At 38.3% G+C, this 22,456-nt stretch overlaps 1 protein-coding gene across 1 annotated transcript in view; it reads left to right on the forward strand.

The window, feature by feature from the left end:
- csmd3b (CUB and Sushi multiple domains 3b) overlaps window positions 1-22,456 on the forward strand; it is a gene marked incomplete at both ends in the record, with an annotated part of 385,522 nt that overhangs the window by 360,945 nt on the left and 2,121 nt on the right. The window contains 11 exons of the mRNA XM_079258329.1: window positions 4,383-4,565; window positions 4,687-4,863; window positions 9,149-9,328; window positions 9,843-10,016; window positions 10,183-10,356; window positions 14,131-14,204; window positions 16,620-16,731; window positions 16,806-16,985; window positions 18,562-18,621; window positions 20,958-21,116; window positions 22,268-22,401. Of these exons, the coding sequence (XP_079114455.1) occupies window positions 4,383-4,565; window positions 4,687-4,863; window positions 9,149-9,328; window positions 9,843-10,016; window positions 10,183-10,356; window positions 14,131-14,204; window positions 16,620-16,731; window positions 16,806-16,985; window positions 18,562-18,621; window positions 20,958-21,116; window positions 22,268-22,401 (1,607 nt within the window). The remainder of the gene's footprint in view (window positions 1-4,382; window positions 4,566-4,686; window positions 4,864-9,148; window positions 9,329-9,842; window positions 10,017-10,182; window positions 10,357-14,130; window positions 14,205-16,619; window positions 16,732-16,805; window positions 16,986-18,561; window positions 18,622-20,957; window positions 21,117-22,267; window positions 22,402-22,456) is intronic.

Raw genomic sequence — 22,456 nt, forward strand, 5'->3', positions numbered from 1 at the left:
TTGGCTGTAATTTATTGCAATGTTGTAAACGTTGACCTTTGTGAGCTATCTCCTTAAAATTTGATATTTGAAAAGCAAATTTTGTTTTTCTGTTTAGATTTACGAAAGTAAGGAAAAGTAAACCTACTTATGTATTGATTTAAACTTAATGACCAACACATCCATTGTTATGGTGTGTTGGTCTCGTTTGTTGTCTCAGTTCTGGTTTCCTCTTTTATTTTGGAGTTTTTCTTGTTTAGCCTTGTCTCTGTTCATTAGTTCATCAAGTTTACTTATATCATCCATTTCACCTGGATCTTGTTGTGTTCTCTGAATTTATACCCGTCAGGTGCAGTTTTGAGTTGCTGGTTCATTGTGTTGTAGTTGCCTTTCTTGGTCTCATTAACACAAGATTCTCAGCACCTACTCTGCATCCTTCCTCCAATCTCTGCATTTTGGTCCATGACATCCACAACCTTATCAAAATAGGTCATTTTTTGCTTTGTTAGTGTATCTTCTTTGGAATTACTTCGATTTGTCCATTAACCATGCAGCTGTTGCTGTAATAAATGGGTTGACTTCTGATGTTAGCCAAAGGATGTCTGTGACTTTGTTGGATGTTAATTAGTGTAATGTGAACAACACAAGAGAATGTTACTTTTGGTACAAAAATAATCATAGATGGACCCAGAGTAATCAGGTCTGTATATGTTAAACTGATGCTGTGTGGATTACAGCTGGAAAGATCATTACGTTGCATTTGGACTGAGCCAAGTTGGATTTTTTCACCCATCTTTAGTCTTTATGCTAAATTAAGCTAATTAGCTGTTGGGTTTAGTTTGACATTTAAAGGACAATGGGAATTTAAATAAGTGCATTTCCCAAAGTGTTCAACAGTAGCTTTAATTTCGGATAACCCCAAGCTAAATGACTGTTCCCTAAAATACAAATACAGTTGCAAAAAAAAGATTGAGGCACTAATTTGAGGCATTTTACCATTTCATAAAAAAAAATATATTTGCTCATCTTGAATTCAATGGCTTTACTTCATCTTTAAAAGAAAATAATATGGACATGTTTACCACTGTGTAGAATGCTGTCCTCATTAACAAAAATCCATAAACATGCTAAACATGTTTCTTGTTTGATGTGGAATTGTAACTGCTGAACAGTTCTGGGACTCTTTCACCTTGACGTTATATTGTTGTAATACATGCAGTGTTTGACTAGCATTGTCATGCTGGAAAAGGCAGGTACCTCTGTGAGAATAAGTAATAGCTGAATAAATGAGCTTTGATAACAAACCTGGTTAGTCATTTCTCCAGTGTTTCTGGAAGACATGGTAACCGTAACATCAAAAAGAAATGACAAATATTAGCACGTGTAATCACACAACAGTTTCCTTCATTCCATTTTTAAATGGTCTTCAGCTTGATATTTACAAATCTTGTTTACGTAAGGCTTCTTTGCAGGATAGAGCTTTAGCCTGCATCTGTGGATTTCTTTGAACTGCGTTCATGATCAATATTTTCTGGAAAAGCTCCTAAGTTTATGCATTTCCATGACAGAATAATTAGTTACGATTCCATTACCCCAGAATTGCGCAAAACCTAAATGGAAATGCCTGCATTTTGAAAAGGTTTTTACGCTTTCATGTGGGGGTTTTCCAGACGTTTGATATAAAAGTTTATTATAAAAGTGTTATAGAAATACTTTTTCTGCATTTACGTGACCCTGGATGTCACATAGGAAGGGGCGCATGGCCTCTGTAATAACAACACAGCTATTACCGTTATTTGCCGTTTTCCCCATCACGTGCCTACTATCTGCTAATTCAGCATCCATCTTGCCTCTTAACAGCCAGCCAAAGATGATCTTACAGTGACTCTTGTTTTGTCCTTTTCTCTCTTTTAATCCTCTTTTATTTGCGAAATCAGTAACATGGCGTGTTCAAAACAACCAGTTCCGTATACTATGGCGAAACGTCACATCACGTCGCGGTTCAGGAAGTTGAATAGTGCGGTTTTTCAGCAGCGGAATGCCGCTCACCAGTGACAGCTCTGGAAATGCACTTTATGAATTTTGGTGCACCATCAAAACGGGTCATAAATGTAGTGGGTCAGTGCTACCTGAGAGCCAGAAGTTCATGACCACCTGATTCTGACTTTTGGCCATGTCTTCTCCACACAGAGAAGACGTCCCAGAATCCTTTGAGGATATAATGTTTGTAAGATCAAAGTCAAGATTTGATGTGATCTGTTGGTTTTTCTCTTAGTTTGGCTATTTATTGTGAATTGGCTTGAATTGACGTGTTTGTAAAGTCCGCTGACATGACATTTTTGTGTGAACAATATGATTGTGATTTCTGAAGTTCTGACGTTTTTTTTTTTTTTTCATTTCTTTGACTCTACCTCTCTAAGATTCTCTTTTATACTTTAGCAATGTATTGATCTGCTTCCAGTTAGCATTATTAGTTGCTACATCCCTCCAGCCTCCTTTTCTGGCCTTTTGTTGCCACCTTATTTTTTCCAAAAAGGTTTCTGCTCTCATATTCAAAAATTGCTTGTTTTGAAATATTTGTTTTTAACAATTTATTGTGAAATATTGGTCAATGAAATGTACAGATCATTACGTTCTGTTTTGGTTGACATCTTACACAGCATCCAAAGCTTTAGTGAAATTGGGTTTTATTCTTAGAAACTATCTAAAATCCTAAAGCATTACCAAAGCTGTTATGTCATAATGTGTTGTGTCTGTGCTATTGATGAGCTCAATTAAACATCAAGCCTCTAGGTATTTGCAGTGTATAACAAACACAACCAGTATGGAATTAGGCCATTTGTCAAAACTATGAGGGAGAACCACAAGCACATTGTACATACATTAAGAAGCAGTAGTTTACATATAAACTATTTTGCTACACACCCTGAATTTATGGTCAACAAAAGAAGGGGTTTATGAAACATCACAGTTGAAGTTAGTTAGCAATACAAAACTCCCAGAAATCAATCATTCATCAAATGCACAAATCACCTGATGAAAATCTTAGGCCATTTACGGAATAAGCAGTATGGGGGAAAAAAATACGCAAATGGCAATATATTAGTCCAGGCTTGTACATGTGTGTGATAATGTGTGTTTTTGTGTGTGGAAGTTTATGTGTGCGTTCCCAGGAGCATACTCTGCATGTCAGACAGAATTTGCTGACTAGGTGGCTCTACAAGGGCAGAGCGGGACTCGCACACAAACATACACACTGCCAACCAGCTGCCTGTCAGCATGCATGCCCATACACACATTTATTATGAGGGCAAACATACGCCCCTTACTTCCAACATAATGTTTGGAGTCCTTTGCTATTTGTCAGCAGCTGTTTAAGGGATTTGTTTTTCTTTTTTTCTTAAGCGGGGTTGTTCAAAGTATTTAGGAGTAGTTAGTGTCCTATCTGTTGCAAACCATTTGAAGAATCAGAAGCAGCTGATAAAGTTTAAAAAAAAAAAAAAAAAAGCCAAGTAGTTTGACATGTGAGGAGTTTTACACCATGCCACTTTTACTTTCAAACTGCTGATTATTTAGTCCTTATTTTGTCAAATGATGAAGGTTGCTGTTACTCTGCTTCATTGTCTGCACTTTGCATTGTATCCTAATTAGAATTTTTTGCATTGCTGGGCATTACTTCTGTAACACAAGATGCGTTTATAATTTTCCAGCTTGTTCCAATGGACAAAGCTTCTGGTCTTGGTTTAAAATTCAGTATATTTTGTAGCTGACAAAGACTTCTGAAAGTTATGACTTATTTGGTTACAGTTAGATGTCAACACTATAATGGCTGCACTGAGACAACATTTGGGGCCCATTCTTTGGGGAGGGATTGTGTAGAAAGAAAGATGCTAAAAAGAAAGATCAATAATAAAGTCATTTAATAGGTGTAATTGTTAATATGCAATAAAAGGGTTTGTTTTGTTTATGTTTGGATCTTGGCAGATGAAGGGATAATTGAGGTAATCATAATAAACAAGACATGTAATTAAAAACCAATATATACCTAGCCCTATCTTTAACTAACCCATCAGGAAAGCTTTGAAATAGCCAAACTAAGAATCCTTCAACTGCAGTCTGCTGCACATTACACATAACTATTCAAAACTACTTCACATAACCCATGCAAATGAACAAAAATAAATGAATAATTTAATATCTCTTTAAGTTGTGCCGTATCAGTAATTGATTAGTAGCGCATTGTTGATCATTTACAGTTGTGTTTGCTTTTATAATATCATAATTTGATCTTTTACCAGCATTTCTGTCAGAAACTTTTGATTATTTTAAATGATATCATTTATGGCTGTGCAGACAAGCAGGAGACCCATAATATGTCTTTGCCCCTTTTTTTCTGACCATAGGTGATGTTGCCGGTTCTTGTGGTGATCCTGGCATTCCTTCTCATGGTTCAAGGGAACAAACAGATTTCAGAATCCGTTCTAAAGTCTACTTTTCCTGCTCAGAGGGCTATGAGCTCATTGGTTCTTTAGAGAGGATGTGCTTCCCCAACGGGACTTGGTCTGGCACACAACCTTTCTGTAAACGTAAGGACACACTTTTAATAATGCCAGTCTATCTCTGTGACAATTTTTGAGTTGTTTGATCAACTCTGTCTGCCTAAATATCTGTTGCCATGGTCCTTTCTTCGTGTGGTCTTCTCTGCAGCTGTCCAGTGTGGCAATCCAGGCACTCCAAGTAATGGCAGAGTATTTCGTCTGGATGGAACTACATTCTCCCACTCTGTCATCTACTCCTGCATGGATGGCTACGTCCTAACTGGCGCCACCACCAGGCAGTGCCAGGCCAATGGGACGTGGTCAGGAGCACAGCCTAACTGTACCAGTAAGTTCTGAACACTTTGCATAGAGCAGACTGGGAGGTGCAAGTAACGTTCCCATCATCCCTCCTTCTCATAAATTTGAAACCTTTCAGTATCATCAATTCCTTCCATCCATTACTGTTTAAGTAACAGATAAGTCCTCCCCACCCTTCAATGACACGGTTTTATGTCTTGTTTTAAATTACTCTGCATCACCATAAGGTCTGAGTGATGAAACTACACACTTTACAAACTGACATAAATAATCTTGATTGTTGTTTACTTTAGCTAATTTGCTTTTTGAACCCTATGGGGAATTTCCAAAAAGTAAATAACCATAAAACACAACTCCCTTATGAAATATAGCCAAAGCCATAGTTTATCAAGTGTTGAATCAAGTGTTATGCAGGATTTGCTTGCTTGCATGCCTTTAAAGATGAAAGAATCAGCTGGGGGGATCATGGTGCTCATATTCACTCTTAAAAGAATTCATAACCTAACTTTTCTTTTAGAACAGTGGAGGTGAATTCCTGTCATTCTACCTATTTTTCTTTTTTTTTTTTTTTTTTTACCTTAATGCATTTTGCATAGAAATATGTCATGGTGTACCCAGTACAATGGGATAAAGGGACAAAGAGATTAAAGTGCTGAGAAACCAAAATCTTTAAATAGGTATTTCTGGAAGGAAACCAAATTTTATTAGAATGGCTGACTTTTACAGTAGATTAGGCCACAGCTATTAACAGGCATTGAGGGCAAGTTTAAAAGCAGTTAAACTGCATTTTAGACTATGAAAGACAGCACCCTTAAAGTACTGCCGAGGGAATCCTAATGCTCCTTAAAAGGATCCCAAGTCAGTTAATTATCATTCAGTCAGTAAACAAGAAAACAAAAACATGCACTGTTGACAATTATACATAAACTTTTAGATCAGAATATTTCTAACACTAATATTCATGTTCAGATGCTATTTGTTTTCACTTGTTGCTTGTAAGAACTGGCTAAAAAGTTGAAGTTACAGAGTGTTAGTTAGTTAGTTAGTTAGTTAGTTTTTATTACTTTTATAACAACCAAGTGACTGAGAGAGGGAGAAATGTCTATAAAAGGAGAAGTTTGCCATCAGGTTACCATTAGAAAGTCAAATTAGTGTGTATCGGAAATGAAAAGTAGACATATATGAAGCACTGCGCTTTCACCCAGAAAACTGTGCTTTGAGTTCTTGAAGCCAAATATAAATATTATGCCAACCGTTGTACTTGGCTGATTTATCAGTTCCATGTTTTTCAGCTTTCAGTCGCAGTTCAGCTCACAGAACAATAGAGTTGCAATAGAGATGAAGCAAATGAATGAAAAATGTAAACAATGAACTATGTCCAACAATCCAATAATAATAATTAAGAAAAATAATAACTCTGCACCAAAGAGGCCATTTCAGAGAAGTTGTAAAAATCTGTTTTGGTCTTGTTCACTTTCTCACTGTTATCCTTTCTAGAGATAATGTTTACATCTTGCCTTGCGATTTGATCTAGATTTATAGTTACAGCTGGGTCATTCGTAAATGATATTCTTATTCATCCTAAAAAAGCTGTTTTTCAGCACTTTTGTTTGTTCATAGTTGAGCATGAAACATTTTCATTTGTGGCATGTGCCTTCATTTAATAATTTCTTGACATTTATGTCTTTGACTTTTTATGAACCTTTTCAAGTTAAGGTTGATAAAATCAGATGAAACTTACTTTCTTAGCCCAATCAGATCCCCCACCCAGCTTCTTCTCTATGGTGGTACAACTCTTGAGGTCTTGCTACTGAGGCCAGTCATCCTGAACTTTCCTTCACAGTTCAGAAGATGAATTCTTCTACTTGTTCTCTTGAACCCCCCCCAAACTCACTTCTACAGATCCACCTCCCAGCCACTGTCCCACCCATGACTCGGACTGTAGCCATCAAGCCTGTGCTACAAAAGCACAACCTGGACTTTGACTTGTTTTCCAGTTACCGTCCGATGTCAAACCTGCCTTTCTGGTGAAGGTGTTGGAAAGGCTATCACTAACCATTTGCATCAATGTCTTCAGTCACACCATCTCTGAGACATTCCAGTCTGGCCTTTGACGTAGTCGACCACAGCACGCTGTGTCAGTTCCACCAGGAGGTCGTAGTCAAAGGGAGAGCTCTGACCGTCTTCCATTCCAATTTTTTGGAGAGGCATGAATTTGTTAAGTCGGGAAATCTCAAATCCACCACAAGATTGACTACCTCCGGTGTCCCCTGGGGATGAGTCCTAGGCTGCCTGTCTATTTTTATTTTTATATAAATCTTTCTCTAGGGCAATATCCTCCAGAACCATGGCATCAGTTTTTATTCATATGCTGATGATACATAAATATACCTCCAAACCTGCGTTGACATACACCTAGCTCTCTCCTGAGCTACTAGTTGCATCTGTCACTGGATGAGCCAAAACTCTGTCATGTTAAGATGGAGGCCATCCTGATTGCCCCCCCACCCCCACCAGACCAAACAAACTTAGTCAACGACATCACCTTTGACCACTACCACTACTCCAGCCTTCTGTTCAGCCTTTGGGTCAAGTTTGATTCATCCCTTTTATTTACTTCACACATTACTCTGCCAAACCTCCTTCTATCACCCGAGGAACATCTTCAAACTTAAACCCTCACTTTCCAAACCAGATGCTGAAAGACTGGTCCAAACATCACATTTTGCCTGGACTACTCTGACTCTCTACTGGCAGGACTCCTTCAAAACCATTTGGAGGTTTCAGTATGTCCAGAACAGTGCTATACCCATGTTCTCACCAAAACCCCATCACCCTGGTCCTTCACTCCATCCTCTGGCTCTCTGTCAACAAGTGGATAACCTTCAAGTTCCTCCTGCTGCTCTATCTGGCCATTGACCACTCTGGCCAAACCTGCTTCCAGGACTTTCTTCCCTTGCAATCTGCATCTCAGTCACTTAGGTTTGGCAGTCACTACTTCCTCACCATCCCCCGCACCAGACTGTCAACCATGGGTGACTGCCTTCTCATCCCTGGGGCCTCAGCAGTGGAATCAGCTGCCTGAATCAATCAGGTTGTCAGATTCCCTTGCGGCTTTCAATAGCAGCCTAAAGACTAACCTGTTTTGTGGTGCCTTTAACAAATAGACTTGTAGCTATAAGTGCCTGTATTTTAATTTTTCTTCAATATTTTAAACTGTAAATGATTGATTTTTAAGTGATTTTGATACTGTAATTTTAGAACAGTTATGTTTTAAACTTGATTTTTTTTTTTTGTTGTTGTTATTTTAGATTCTTTTTTTTTTTACCGTTTTTATCTTAGAACTGTAAAGCACCATGAGATGCCATTAAATGTGTTCTATACGATTATAATTTATCACAAGTTACTAATATTCAGGTAGTTACTTAACTGTTCCTAAGAGGTATAAAGGTGGCTTGTGTCTGGAGGACCCAGTTTCAGTTCCAGCAGTGCCAATGGAGGATATGTATACATTTTGACTAATCAAATCTCATAATAGTCCTTAGTTACTATAATTATTAATAATAATGAATACAATTATAATTCCATTCCAGAAATAGACCTTATTGTTGTGGAAATATACAAACATCAATATGAATGTACAATCTTTTTTTTAGCATAGACTAAATTACAGTAGGTCCTTGGCCCCTTAAGCTAGACAGTTATCCTCTTCCAACTGCTTACTGAGCACCAAAACATGGTAGTCCACTGCTCTTTCACACATCTAGATATGAGTCAAATGCAGAGCCGTATTTCCCAATTATGATTAAAATGATTATTATTGTTATTAGTATTATTAATATTGTCGTTGTTGGTATTAAATATACAATAATATTATTTTTATTATCATCATTAGCTGCCTTTCTCTCCATGTTTTTAGTTTTGAATGACCCTTTTGTTCATTACCTGAAGAAAAAATTAAACTTAGATAAGATTAATTGAATTTAATTAAAAACCTCATTAATAATCCCCAATTTAAAATGATAATAAGCAGGTTCAAATTCCAGTTTACCTAGTGCCAAAGCATGACCATTAAGATAAACTTTTTTATTGTGTATGGCAGGGATGGGCAAATCCACTCCTTGAGGGCAAACCTGCCGGTTTAAATTAGTAGGTCATTGTGCCCAACTTGACACTAAGCTGTTGGATCCATTCAATGTAAATCAGGCCTTTTGGTGTGTTGAAACAAAGAAAAACCTGCAGGACAGTGGTTGCCAAAGAGCAGAAGTTTCCATCCTGGCTATATTGTAAACTTGACTTGTTTTATTCCACAGTGATAAACTGTGGGGATCCCGGCTTGCCAGCCAACGGCCTTCGTTACGGAGAGGACTTCACCATTGGTCAGAATGTTTCCTTCCAGTGCCAACCAGGTTATAGAATGGAGGAGGATGGATCGCCTGTGAGGATGTGTACCCAAAATGAGACTTGGAGTGGAAACATGCCCATATGCACAGGTATTCTATATCGAAATCTCTCACTTTGTTTAAACCACAAATAATGCCCTTGTTTAAAAGAAAAAAGAGACTGGATTCCAACTTAAATCCCCTTATTCATTACAACCTTTGGATAACAGCATCTTTATCAGGACTGACAGAGCTAATTGTGTTCACTTTAAAGTCTCTGCCTCATGAAGGAAAAGCAAGCACTAACAAACAAATCAAATCAGTCACATGCTACTGCGGCTGTTAATATTCTGTAATCATGATGACCTTCAAGTACGATTAATATAAACACCAGCCAGATGACATTGGAAGTATTCCCAAACAAACCAGTTATTTAATCTAGTTTATAAAAAATATGAAAGTCATTTTCAACTGTACAAATGACATCCTTTTTCAAGCAGTTATTCTTCCTCCTCATGGAGTTTACAGGACAGTTTACACCACTGCAGCTGCTTGAAACAGCATACATGCATATTTTTTAACTCTATTTTTTCCCCCTCAAACCTACCCCTTTCTTTTCCTCCAGCGGTGACCTGCTCGCCCCCCCTTGCCATCAGCAACGGGGTACTGCAAGGCAGTGACTTTGAATGGGGCAGCAGTGTAAGTTACAGTTGCTCGCCTGGATACGAGCTCTCATTCCCAGCCGTCCTGACCTGCGTGTCCAATGGCACCTGGAGCGGCATGCTCCCACAGTGCTTACGTAAGCATCTGCACACACAAGCACAAATATTCCTATTCAGCACACATACATTTGACCAATAACAACAGGAGGCAAAGTCTATATTACTTCTAAAATAAGTGGACGCTTGTCAGCATTTTAGCACCACAAATAATGTATAACTTTGTGTTTGACTTCGTGTTTGCAGCCAAGTTTTGTGGCGACCCAAGCACTCCAGTTGGTGGTTTCAGAGAGGGACGAAGTTTCATCTATCAATCAGAGGTGTCCTTCAGCTGTTCTCCACCTTTAATTCTGGTTGGCACGACAACCCGTCTTTGCGAAAGTGACGGCACCTGGAGTGGAACGCAACCACGCTGTATTGGTAAGTTTATAAACAATTTTACCTGAAAACCCAATCTGATCGAGTAGTTATTTCTTCTCACGGCAATCAAGCAGCATACATGAACATGTGAAATGAAAACATAGTGTCAATTAACAACTGTTTGTATTATAAAGTTGTGTTATAGCCCTTACTGTAATCATTTTCTAACAATGAAAGGAAGTTTTTGGTTAACCAAGACAACCAGCAAAATGGTGTCCAAATAGACGGTGGTTGTGCAGTTACAAGAGTGTGTTTTAGTCCCCAGCATGATTTGTTTTGTAATTTTTTTTTTTGATTTTCAGTTAGGAACTGACAAAAGTGTTGCATTATAACTTGAACATAACCAGTAATAATAAGGAAACCAGTTGGATGTAGGTCTTTCCCACATCCATCCTTCCACTTCCATCTCCTTATTAGGCAGTGGCTCCCAAACTATTTCTGCAGGACCCCTTTTCATCAATGACAGTAATGTCATGCCCCCCCTCTCCTGTCACATGAATCAAAGAAACATACTAAGAAATGTATCATTAGTTTAATGGTTGTATTGTAGTTAACTATAGTTCGTTCTTTTGCTTTAGTGTGAAACATTTTAAACCAGGTATCTCTGCAAACTATCTCAGGTGAGCAGAGTTTTCAGTGAGACGGATCCTGCTTTAGTAAAACAACTCTGCTGTGTATGATAGTTGGGTAGTTTATTTCTAAAGTAACCAACAGGCTTTTCTTTGTGTTCAGAATGAAATGTCCTCAAGTGGTGTTGTAGCTTGTTTGGCTTCATACTTCATAATATCAGATGATAATATATTGATACATGCAAAAGACTGTGGCACTTCACTACCCACCATTGGTTATTACTTGACCATTATCTGATCAAGTGGAGGGACAGGTATGCTCTATTATATTTTCTTCTCTTTTTTTTTTTTACTTAAAGTCTTTGTGGTTGATTCATCATCATTTCCCATTTGTACCTTTACAAATTTATCCAGTACCAAAACTCCCAAGTTTTATTTAGCCTCGCAGCATCTCCCCTGTGATAACCAGCTCCTATCTTTGGATTGGATAGAGAATTATTAACTACTGTAGTTATCTAGTTTTCTGTATGATGTTCAGTTAAAGCTTTGATTGAACATATATATCTATAGAGTGTCTCACACTCTTTAATAGGTTTGACTGCTGCAAAAATATGTGCTAAGATTTAAATAATTGCTTTTCAGCATTTCCTGAATTAATCATCATTAATCATTTATCCCCACATGAGTTGGAGCACAGCCAGTGTCCCCAGATAGGAGTGCCTTCCCTACTTCAAAGTTTGGGTTGATATTAAAAGGCAGTGTTTGTTGGTCCACCAGAGCTTCCAAACTTCTGAGTGCGATTTCTCAGGAGGTCATTCTTGTAAAATAAATATATTCTTTTAAATAACATATCAAAGCTTAGTATTACACTGTTTTTTTAATGTCCCTTTGCTGTACATATGTTTTTCCTTTGATAAATTATATGGTACCCTCACCAGGCCAGACTGATCAACACAGTGCTGTGGCAGAATGGTTTTACTGCACCCATGGTTATTGCTGGTTAAGAGGATAAGTTTAGTTTGTTAATGAGTTTTTAAATCTAATTAGAATTGTCCTGGATGGTATAAAGTTTTAATGTTCTGCATCCTGTGGGTTTATAACCAATGAGACACATCATGCAGTTTATGTTGTTTGTTAATGATCACCTGCTTGATGATGCAGGCCGGTAAGGACTCAGTGTTGTGGGGTTGACGCCCACATTTCAGTTTACTTGTGGGTCGGCAGTGAAGAGCAAATTTAGCTCTGTAAAAGTTCAAATTTAAAAGTTATCAGATTAATAATGAATAGTGACTGGAAGTTTATCTGAGTTAGTGTTACTAATAAAACACCGGCCTTCGGGGCGAACCTTGGAGGATTCCTCTGAGTGAGAAAGTATCACTTTCAGACTGAAAACTGTTCTTAAAAAAAAAAAAAAAAAACTGATTTCACTGTTAGAGTCAATATCTCAGAAGTAGGCTTGATTTCCGGGTATCCTCAGTATTGTAACTTTTGCAGACCATGAGAAGATTTCAGTCATCTGCACATCTTCTAATAATTGGCCAGTTGAAGCCGCTCCAGTGGACTGTATAACAAAAGCTGTTTGCAAGTATAAAAATGGAATATTACTATTGTTTGCTATTTCACAATAAGTCACGTAGAGTTCTGTATGATAATGTATGATTCACATGGCATTTCATCTGAGAAAAAAATGAGGCAAAATTGCTAAATACACCTTCAACCTGGATGCAGCTGAACACACATCCAAGCAGTTTGTTCCTCAGCAGTCAGGCTTTTTTTTTTCTTTGTCACATCAGCCTGAAGGGCAGCGGTCTGTCATCTACAGCACAGAGCCTCCAAAGCATAATAGCGCACACTCACTGATATTTTGTCATATAACTACTGAATTTCTTTGTACAGGGACGCCAGGCCATTGATGATAAGTTATCTGTAAACGAACATTCATAATTGCAAAACTGTGCTGCTTTCTCCTAAAGTGGAGGAAGCTCTTTGTGAGAATGAAAGGGCTTGCTCACAAGTGATACACCAGTACATGCTGCAACTTACAGTATTTAGTTAACGGCTTCCAGGAGCAGGCATCCACATCCAACTTCAAACAAGCTGCTGCTGTCCGTGGATTAAGGAGAAAATGAGAAGGGATATTCAGCACATATTACAAATGGTCCCGCTGGGTCAGTTCACCACCGCATATGATGCTTAGAGCACCACTTCACATGTCTGATTCAAAGCAGGTGCTTCAACAACAAGCATAAAGTTGAATTGTAATAAATCAGCTCTTTTGTAACAGTGAACGGACACCTGACTTTGTCTTCCCTCACAGCCATTGATAAGGCATACATCCGGCACTTATCGCTGCAAAGTTGAATTTTCTTTGAGTTATGGTGGATCTAAAAACAGAAAGCCACCAGTGAAGTTTTGCTTCATTCATGTAAAGATGTAATCTATACCTGGCGAAGGAGAATTACCACAAATATCCAGCAGATAAACTTCTCCTGAAGATTTCATCCTGAAAGGGGGAATATTTCCATTTTGTTTTCTAATTGTTTTTAAGACAGAGATTTTTGCACATACAGTGTGCTTCTTCAGCCTTTTCCTATGACTGAAACAAGCTCAGAATGCACTGGTGAGTGTTTGGCTTTTACTGCATATATGTGTGTGTGTGTGTGTGTTGGTGTGATTTATTAGCGTGTGATTGCAGCTGTATGTTCGTGTGTGATGTGTATTACAATGCGACTGAAACAGAATGAGTTTTGAGCTAAAGCAGCCTGCTCCTTAAATAAGACGGGGGGGGGCAACATGGAAAGATAGAGAGAGGAAAAGAACAGTTACAAAAGAGAGGGAAAGAGGGCAGATTGAGAGGTACAGGAGGAGAGAGAAACAGAGGTGGAGAGTGAATCTGTCATTTCGGAAGCTGTATTGAATCGAGCTCTGCGTCAGGATGTGCTCTACATGCTGATGACCCTGCCCCACACACACACACACACACACACGAGCTCACACACACACACAAATGCTCATGGCAGGCCCTGCTTCGTTTTCTGATAAAGTTCTACTGCCCCCTGCTGTTCTCATGGCACATATAGCCCATTGTTACCATGACAACAGTGGAGAGGAATGCAGACTTGAGAGGGGAGATATATTGCTGCTAATTTATCTTTCTCCTGGTGTTGTGTGTAATTACTTAAACTCTCATGTTGTTTTTTCTCAGAACCAACCAAAACCAGCTGTGATAACCCAGGAACGCCACGATATGGCTCCTTAAATCGGACCTATGGTTTCAAGGTAAAGCAACTGTCCTGACTAACTAAGTCTGTATCATGTTGTCGTAATTAAAAAAAGAAAATAAATAAGATGCTAAGTTGTGGCGCAATTGATATGATCTGTTTTGGAGGACTAAAAGTTAAAGACATGGAGGAAATAGGAGACAGGCAAGCCAAAAAGTTAACTAGTTAGTAGATTGAAAAGCTAAAAGCTGTACAACAGGCATGAAAATGATCCAACTTTCTTGAATTTTTTTGCAAGGATATAACTAGATAAAAATGTATAAGACCATTTAAAAAGTCCAGGCAGCTGAAGTTCCTGTCTCCCTTCTGGTCTTTTACAATTAACATATGAGCTTTTATGCTAAGGGAGTAAAAGGTGATGTGAATATTTGCTGTGCTCATCACACCTGAGTGGCTATTAAAACCCATCACATAGAAAAAAGTACTATATGAATCATGATACTGCTGGATAGACAGATTACAGTTTCTACTACAGCTAATATGTGAAGAAAAAAACCAAAACAAACAGTTTCATGGCGTTTTGTCAGTTGGGGATCCCAGACTAAGCAACAGTCTTTCAAATGCCAACATTTTGCTACACTTGCCAAGTTTAATCGGTCCAAAATCACCTTTGTATCACAATAATACATTGCATTCCAGAGGAGAAATGTGTATTTTCTCTTGTTCTTAATTCACAAATTGCCTGTCTATAATATCTGTTTAAGTTTTCAAGAAGGAGGAAAAATAGTTTCTTTTTCTGCGTCGAACATTTTCAGCGACTCTGAAAATAACTGCATGAACACGTTTGATGCTGACAGATTAAAGTCAGAGTAGAAGTCCAGAGAGTTTTTTAATCATCATGAAGAAACAAAAGGATACGTCTTGATCTGTCCACCAACCTGGAGGGTCTTAACATAGGCATACATTACACTGCAAAGAAGTGCTGACAGCTAATAATAATAATAAAACGTGGCCACAGAGGTCTCAAGAGGCACAAGTCCGAAGCAGGGGTGTCAAACTCTGTTTCTTTGGGCCCGCTATCCTGTTGGCTTCATTGTTTTCTGCTACAGTACAATAAAGTACAGCTTTTTGTCTATTTCATAATGACCCATTTATTTCAGTTAGGTTTGTTGAAGCAGGGAAAAAACAAAAAACTTTCTTAAGGTGTCTTGCATAAGAATAAAAAAAGACATTACATCAGGACATGTCATTCACAGGCTGGAATTACTCGATTCACAATTAAAGTGCACTTCATTCTCTGGATATCCCACCTGACACATCTTCTTAAAAACACTATACACACACACAGCCGACTGAGTGGTCACTCCGAAATAACCACATATAATTGTTTCTGCTTACTGGCCTGTGTATAACACTTATGATAATGGAAATACTTTTTAAAAAATACTTAATATACTTTTCAACAAACATTTTCTTCTCAAGAATTCAGAAATTTTAGAGGTTGTACTCTCCACTCAAAATAGAAAAATTAAAAAAAGGAAGCATGTGGGAGCAAATTTGGCAAGATGACTGATTATGTTAGTGATATGATGTAGACCTGCTGCCTTTAAAGCCAGCCATGGCATGGCAGATGTTATACAGCCCAATGCTCCTTTTAAAGAAATGCTTAGGTATTTTACCTTCATTTCCTACTTGGTGATCAATGTATTGCAGACAGCAAAGGAGGGGATCATGTGAAACAAAGGTCTCCAATTTATCACATTGTTTTAAGGACAATCTTAGAATATTGAACCTCAGTCACAGCTTCCTTCCTTTTATAGGTGAAGTATTATACTGATGTATCACTAAAGTTCTCTTGTTTTTTTTAAACAAACTTAAACAAGCGGTGATAACTCAGGAATGCCACAAGATAGCTTCTCAGACAACAAAACCTTGCCCCTGAAAGTCACGAAGAGGCATTTTCACCAAAATGACAGCAGAGTTGAAAACAATGTCTTGATTTGACTCCTGCTGCTGAGATGGCACATTCCTGAAACTGTGGTTGAACTTCAGAAGGCATTTACGCCCAAAACAAAGACCGCTGATGAAGAGATTCTTAAACATTTTCTCAAAGACATCATTGAACAAGTTAATATTATTATTATTTTATAACAACGATTTCCTTTTCAGAGTCTGAATAAACAGCGATTTGCAGCTGCACAGTCACTGCACAGCATTCATCTGCATGACTTTCTGACTAATATGTCTGTCTGGGTCAGGCCCTCTTAACAAATGCTTTAAAGTAATTAGAAGAGTAAGCATTTTGCTTGTTTAGTATTTGCCAGTACAACACAAATCCATCTTTTACAGTTGCTGGCCTCCATAAACTGAATTAATGTCATTTATCATGGCAGGCCACTGCCGTGAGGTTCCTCTGAAGGTTTTTGGACGGTTAACAAAACTCAACACTTTGTATATCTCTCTTTGGACACAGGTGGGGAGTGTGGTGTCATTTCAGTGCCAGCCAGGTCATTTGATTCAGGGATCATCTTCCAGAACCTGCCAACCTGATCTAACATGGAGTGGGACACAACCTGAGTGCATACGTAAGACATATACATGTTTATGCTTTATCCATTGTAACCATCTCAAGTGAACAATTAAGCTTTCCACCTTTCAGCCCATGCATGTAAGCAGCCGGAGAGCCCACTCCACGTAGACGTGGTGGGGATGGATCTGCCTGGGTTTGGCTACACTTTGGTGTACAGCTGTCAACATGGCTACTTCCTGGCAGGGGGTTCTGAACACAGAGTCTGCAAGAGTGATGGCACTTGGACTGGAAAGATGCCCATTTGTCGAAGTATGACATTCACTCCTATTTTTCTCTTTTTTTTTCTGTGTCATTATAAGTAAAATGTGTGTTGGTATGATGAACTTATCCCGAGCAGCTTCAGTTAAGTACACAGAAAGGAATGTCTGAGTGTGTCTCTCTTAATGACACCATGTCAGTTTACACCATGGGACAGACGATCCATCTGGAGTAAAGAGAGATTTACTGGTGGGGTGGACAGCCTGTGGACTGCTAGAGGTCTGGATGCTAAAGGATAACACATAAACACACCTGTTTTTCTTGAGCACATTAAAAAGGTTTCCAAAGTCTTTGTGGAATATGGAAGAATTTAAATGCAGTGAAATCAGTGGAGCTCACTCACATTATTACATAGATATAAGTAGAGTGATGAATGAGGGATATATGTTAAGTATTTATGTATGTATTTTTTCTTCTCTCACTAAAAATCTTGCCAGTGTGTGTATATATATATATATATATATATATATATATATATATATATATATATATAATATGTGTATGTTAAATAATTTGATCTGTGGTTGCTAAAACGCTCAATCAGAGAAGCCCTTAATTTTGAAGCAATATTGATCTATTTAGGTTTTATCTCATGGTCAGATTATACACACTCACACACAAGAAATTTAATTGAGAAAAAAAAAAATTAAAATGACCAGATATTGTCAGCTCTGAAAGCAGCGCCTATATGAGACATTATACAACTTGCTAAAATGCATCTGGGTCCAGATAAGGGTTGGCACAAAATCAAGGAAAATTCGCTCCAGGTATCTACTATAGACGCTGTGATGGACTGGCGACCTGGCCGGTGTGTGCCATGCCTCTTGCCCAATGATTGCTGGGAGAGAGTCCAGCTTCCCACAACCCTGAATTGGACAAAACAGGAAAATTGATGGATGGATATCTTCTGTATGAATATCCCTTCCGGTGACGTCCAAATTAGGGATTTTTCATTCCTATATTTCGTCAGAAAAGCAGAGTTTTAGAGTGCATTATAGACAGAGCAGTTTCACAACTTAAAACCATCCAGGATCCGTGCACAAAAACCTCAAATGATAATTCATCTATTAAAAGGAATTAAATTCCTCTAGGATAAATAAAGACACCACCCCCACCCCCACCCCCACACCACCCCTCGTTGCCCTGAAGGAGTCTTTAGAATCAGAGCACTCTCTGATCCAATTTGAGATTCTAGGGCACGTGTCCTCTCCTTTGCTTGTCCTTACTTGTGGGCAACAATAGCTGCATGTTGAGAAGATGAGAGGCTGCTCTGGATGGTCAGATCTCAGAGTGTCTTTCTGCCACTTTTAAATGGAGCCAATGTGCACAACAATTATTGGTCATGAACTCTATTTGCATTACTCTGCCTACAAATAACCATTAAAGAGTTTTATTTTGCATTGCCCATTTCAATGCATTTCTTTGTCATTTTATGCATATGTGAGTAAAAGTTACCAGCGCCGCATCTAAATGTGGTTATTTAGTTGTATAAAGTGTGCTTTTACTTTTTGAAACTCTTTGCTGAGGAGATGTTATAACTTCTACATCTATTCTTCTGTCTTTGCAGCTGGAGAGAAGAAGAAACCTGTGAAGCCAGTAACAGGAACTCCCAGTCCAAAACTTAATGGTCAGTTCTTTTACAGATTTTATTTCATTTTTCATTAATGATCTTTCTTATCTCTTATCTTCCAGTCAGGCTTAGTGTTTGGTTTAATAAATTCTGCTTCTTCTCACTCTACTCATTTCTGCTACACAGTGTTGTTGCTCATGTTTTGTCAGCTTTAAGGTACTTCATGGCTCTCTATCATAGTTCTAAATGATATATTTACCACAACTGCACACAGAAAGGTAAATTATCTACCGTGATGTTCTGCTCGTTTCTCTGCTACAATTTTGTCCAAAGTTTTTCTCAGCTTTGCCATGTAGTAAGTTTCCCAAAGCTGCTCTATGTCAGAAATGTTTAGTCTCTCATTGCACTTGAAGGTCCAGCATATACAGCAGGAAGAAGTTCCATAAGTTTCCGTTCACAGCGTAGCAGGAATTTACCCTTAAACCTGCTAAAAACCTTTCTAAGGCTCACTGGTGAGCTTTCCTTCTTACTGCAGTACATTTTGTGATAACATTAAATGCACTGAAAAAGAAAGAACTTGCAGTAACTATTCATCATTTATGTGTTTATATGAGTTTGAAGAAAAACAAAAGTTTTTTTTTTCTTTTCTAAAGTGGAGCAAAGATTTGGTTCTCTGTAAAGAACAAAGGCTCTTAGTTCTTCCTGCTGGACAGATGAGAAACTCCACAGAGGAAGAGGCCAAATAAATAAAAGGCCTGTTCTGCCATCCAGAACGAAGTCCCAGCTGCAAGGGAACCATCACACAAGGATAGATACAGATACATACAGCTAGATACAGCTAGATACACCCAGAGCTGAAATTGAGCAAAACTGGCATGTGACAGAAAAAGGCATGAAAACATCCATCTATCCCACGCTGATAGACTTAAGAGCAGATCACAGCAAGAGCTAGAACCAGTCAGATCACCTGAAAGCACAAAGGACTGAATACTGTTAAGATGTACAGATACTGCTTAACACATATTAGGACAATGCTACTCATGTGGGATCAGCTCAAGGGTTCAGCACCTTTGAACTACAGGTCTACAGTGTAGCGGAAGCTTCCCTCAGGCAACATGGCAACTATACTGAGTAAGCGCAAGTCAGCACTCAGGCAGAGCTCAGAAAGGAATTGGATACGACACTAGAATTGAAGCACTTGGAAATGGTGGAAGCAGGACCACTGACGAGCCCACAGCTTAATAACCAATGCTGTATATAGATATTTCTCAGGATACTGTGTGTCATGCAACGTTAGCACAGCTCAGATAATTAAAGAAGCAATACGGAACTTTGGGAGATTTTTCTCTTTTTTTTAACTCTCTTCCTCAGCTAATCTCCGTTGATGTTTCTCCTAAATCCGCAACTGTGTGTGTTCAGAACCGGCAGTGTGTTGATATCTTTTTGCTAATGTGTGATATAGTGCATAGAGCAAAACTCACCTATAACTTTGAACAGGAAGCAAAAAAAGGATCATGGCGCCGCTGGGCAGTGACGGCTCCAAATATGCACATAATAAGTGTCACTGTGTCACCAAACAAGTCAGGAATGTGGAGTTTTAAGGTCACAAAGTTACATGATCTGATGGAATACAACACTGGAGACCAGTCGGGCTGCGATGTGTCTATCAAGAACAAGCTGCATCTGAAAGTCAATTCTTCATAGTGAATCAGAAAAGCTGATTCTTTTTTTTTTTTTTTAAAAAGAAAAAAAAATCTTTGGAAGGGTGTGACTTTATTTTGATTAGCATGGTCAATCAAACAAGTCATGCAAAAGAAAGAAGTGCTACGGGCCAGGTACATGGACTACCAGTAGCTGGAGATCCAGATTTGAATCGTACTGAAATGTACTGAAAAAAGTGCAGGAATTAGAGAGTATAAAGTTTCACAATGTTAATACTTTGGCTTTATTTATGTCCGTTGCTTATTGTGATTCTATTTTAAGTTCTTTCAAGGTTTCAATAAAATATTAAGTAGTAACTGTATTTTTTTCCTTTTTTTGAAAAAATTGTGAAAAATAAGGCTTTTATTTAAAAAAGTAAAAAAAATAAATAAATAAATAAAATTTGCTTACCAATATACAAACATAAAGTTGGCGTAAAGGATATCACTGATCCGACTCACTGATCTGCAGTGAGAAGATCAGGATTTCATTTGGACTGGATTACCTCGTGGAACCAAATAGAAGAGAGATTATTTGGATTTAAAGGAGCACCAGTACATGGAGGCAGGAAAACAGCTGAAAACCAGGGCATTATTGTTTATTTAAATAAATAAATAAATAGCCAGGAGACAGGACGGGAAAAAAGGATTATAAGTATATGAAAGTGACTTTTCTTTTGTTCTCCTCTCTAGTTCCAGATGATGTCTTCGCTCCGAACTACATATGGAAGGGCTCTTACAATTACCGTGGGAGGAAGCAGCCTATGACGCTGAGCATCACCAGCTTTAATTCCACAACTTGGAGAGTTAATGTTACCCTTAGCAACGGCAACATGGAACTACTCCTGTCAGGCATGTGACTTTATGGTTCTACATAAAGTACTGCATTCCTACCTGTAATGCCCCAGCATGGCATGATGGTATGCTGTACGTGATGAAAATATGTCATGTTTATAGTCTAGTACTACAAGATGCTCTACAGTAAATACACACTTAGTTCCTGCCTTCAACTCTTTCACTGATGTGTGTCGCTATCTAACGGTAGATTACGGTGTCTCTTAAACTCCTAAAGCCACCATGCTTCCATTTAATGTTGTTATTGTACCTTTAAACTCACACACATACTTACTCAGATACATACCTCCCAGGGTCTCTTAACATCATCAATAGGGGGTTAAAACCGTATAAAAACACAAATCCTGTTGAAGCTAGAATCAGTTCTTGAAGTTGCAGAGAGCTCAACAACCATATCGCAAAAAGCACGCTATCTGACTTTTAACAATCGTTTTCTGGCTTGAAGGTTCAGTTTTGCAGCAATAACAGCTGAAGCTGCTGTCGCACACAGAAAGATCACTGCCTAGTTGCTTTAAACTTTGTACCATATCCTTCTGAACATGTTAGGTTTTCTTCAGCTCTGCAGCGCTCTGAAACAAGTACTTACTTTGAGTAGGATTAATACTAATGCATTAGTCTCACATTTAGCAAAATTACACTTTTGCTGGGTTTTTTTTTCTAAGAGTCGAAAAGATATCAATCATATGTCTTGGCATTAAGTGAGAAGCTGCAGTCTTAATATGCTAAAACACGAGCCGTCTAGCTTAGCATAAAGACCCGGAGGCATGAGAAAACAGCAGGCTCCACGCAAGACGATAAATATTCCTGCAAACACCTCTAAAGCTGTCTGACTGACTAGATATATCATAAAGATGATTTGTGATATGTGAGGGAATTACACCAAACGCACGTTTCTGTCTAAATATGTTGACTAAATACTGCCTCCCCGTGTTTTATACATCTTTTTTTAAATAAGCATTGATATTTTTTACTAAATTCAGATTTTTCTTCTGCTTTTATGTCCCGGTAAAACATCTTTTCTACAAGTTTGTAATTGAGGGTGATATACTGTACATCACCTGCTGGTGCTCCAGGGGAAAATTACTTCAACAGTTTTAGTATATTGCCAATTATATTTTTAAGTTGTGCGTCTATCCTTCCCCCTTTAGGAGTTTATAAGGCTTCGGAGGCCAGGCTTCTTCTGCTGATGTACCAGGTGAACTATGTGAACCAGGGCCAGCTTAAAGATTCTGCCATCTCACCAGCCAAGATTATCGAAGACTCCTGGACCATGGATGGATTTGTAAGTTCTGGAGGGAAGAAATATAATCAGCATGATTAAATGTGTGAAACAGATT

Source organism: Telmatherina bonti (assembly GCF_933228915.1).
Source record: "Telmatherina bonti genome assembly, chromosome: 19".
Classification (NCBI taxonomy): domain Eukaryota; kingdom Metazoa; phylum Chordata; class Actinopteri; order Atheriniformes; family Telmatherinidae; genus Telmatherina; species Telmatherina bonti.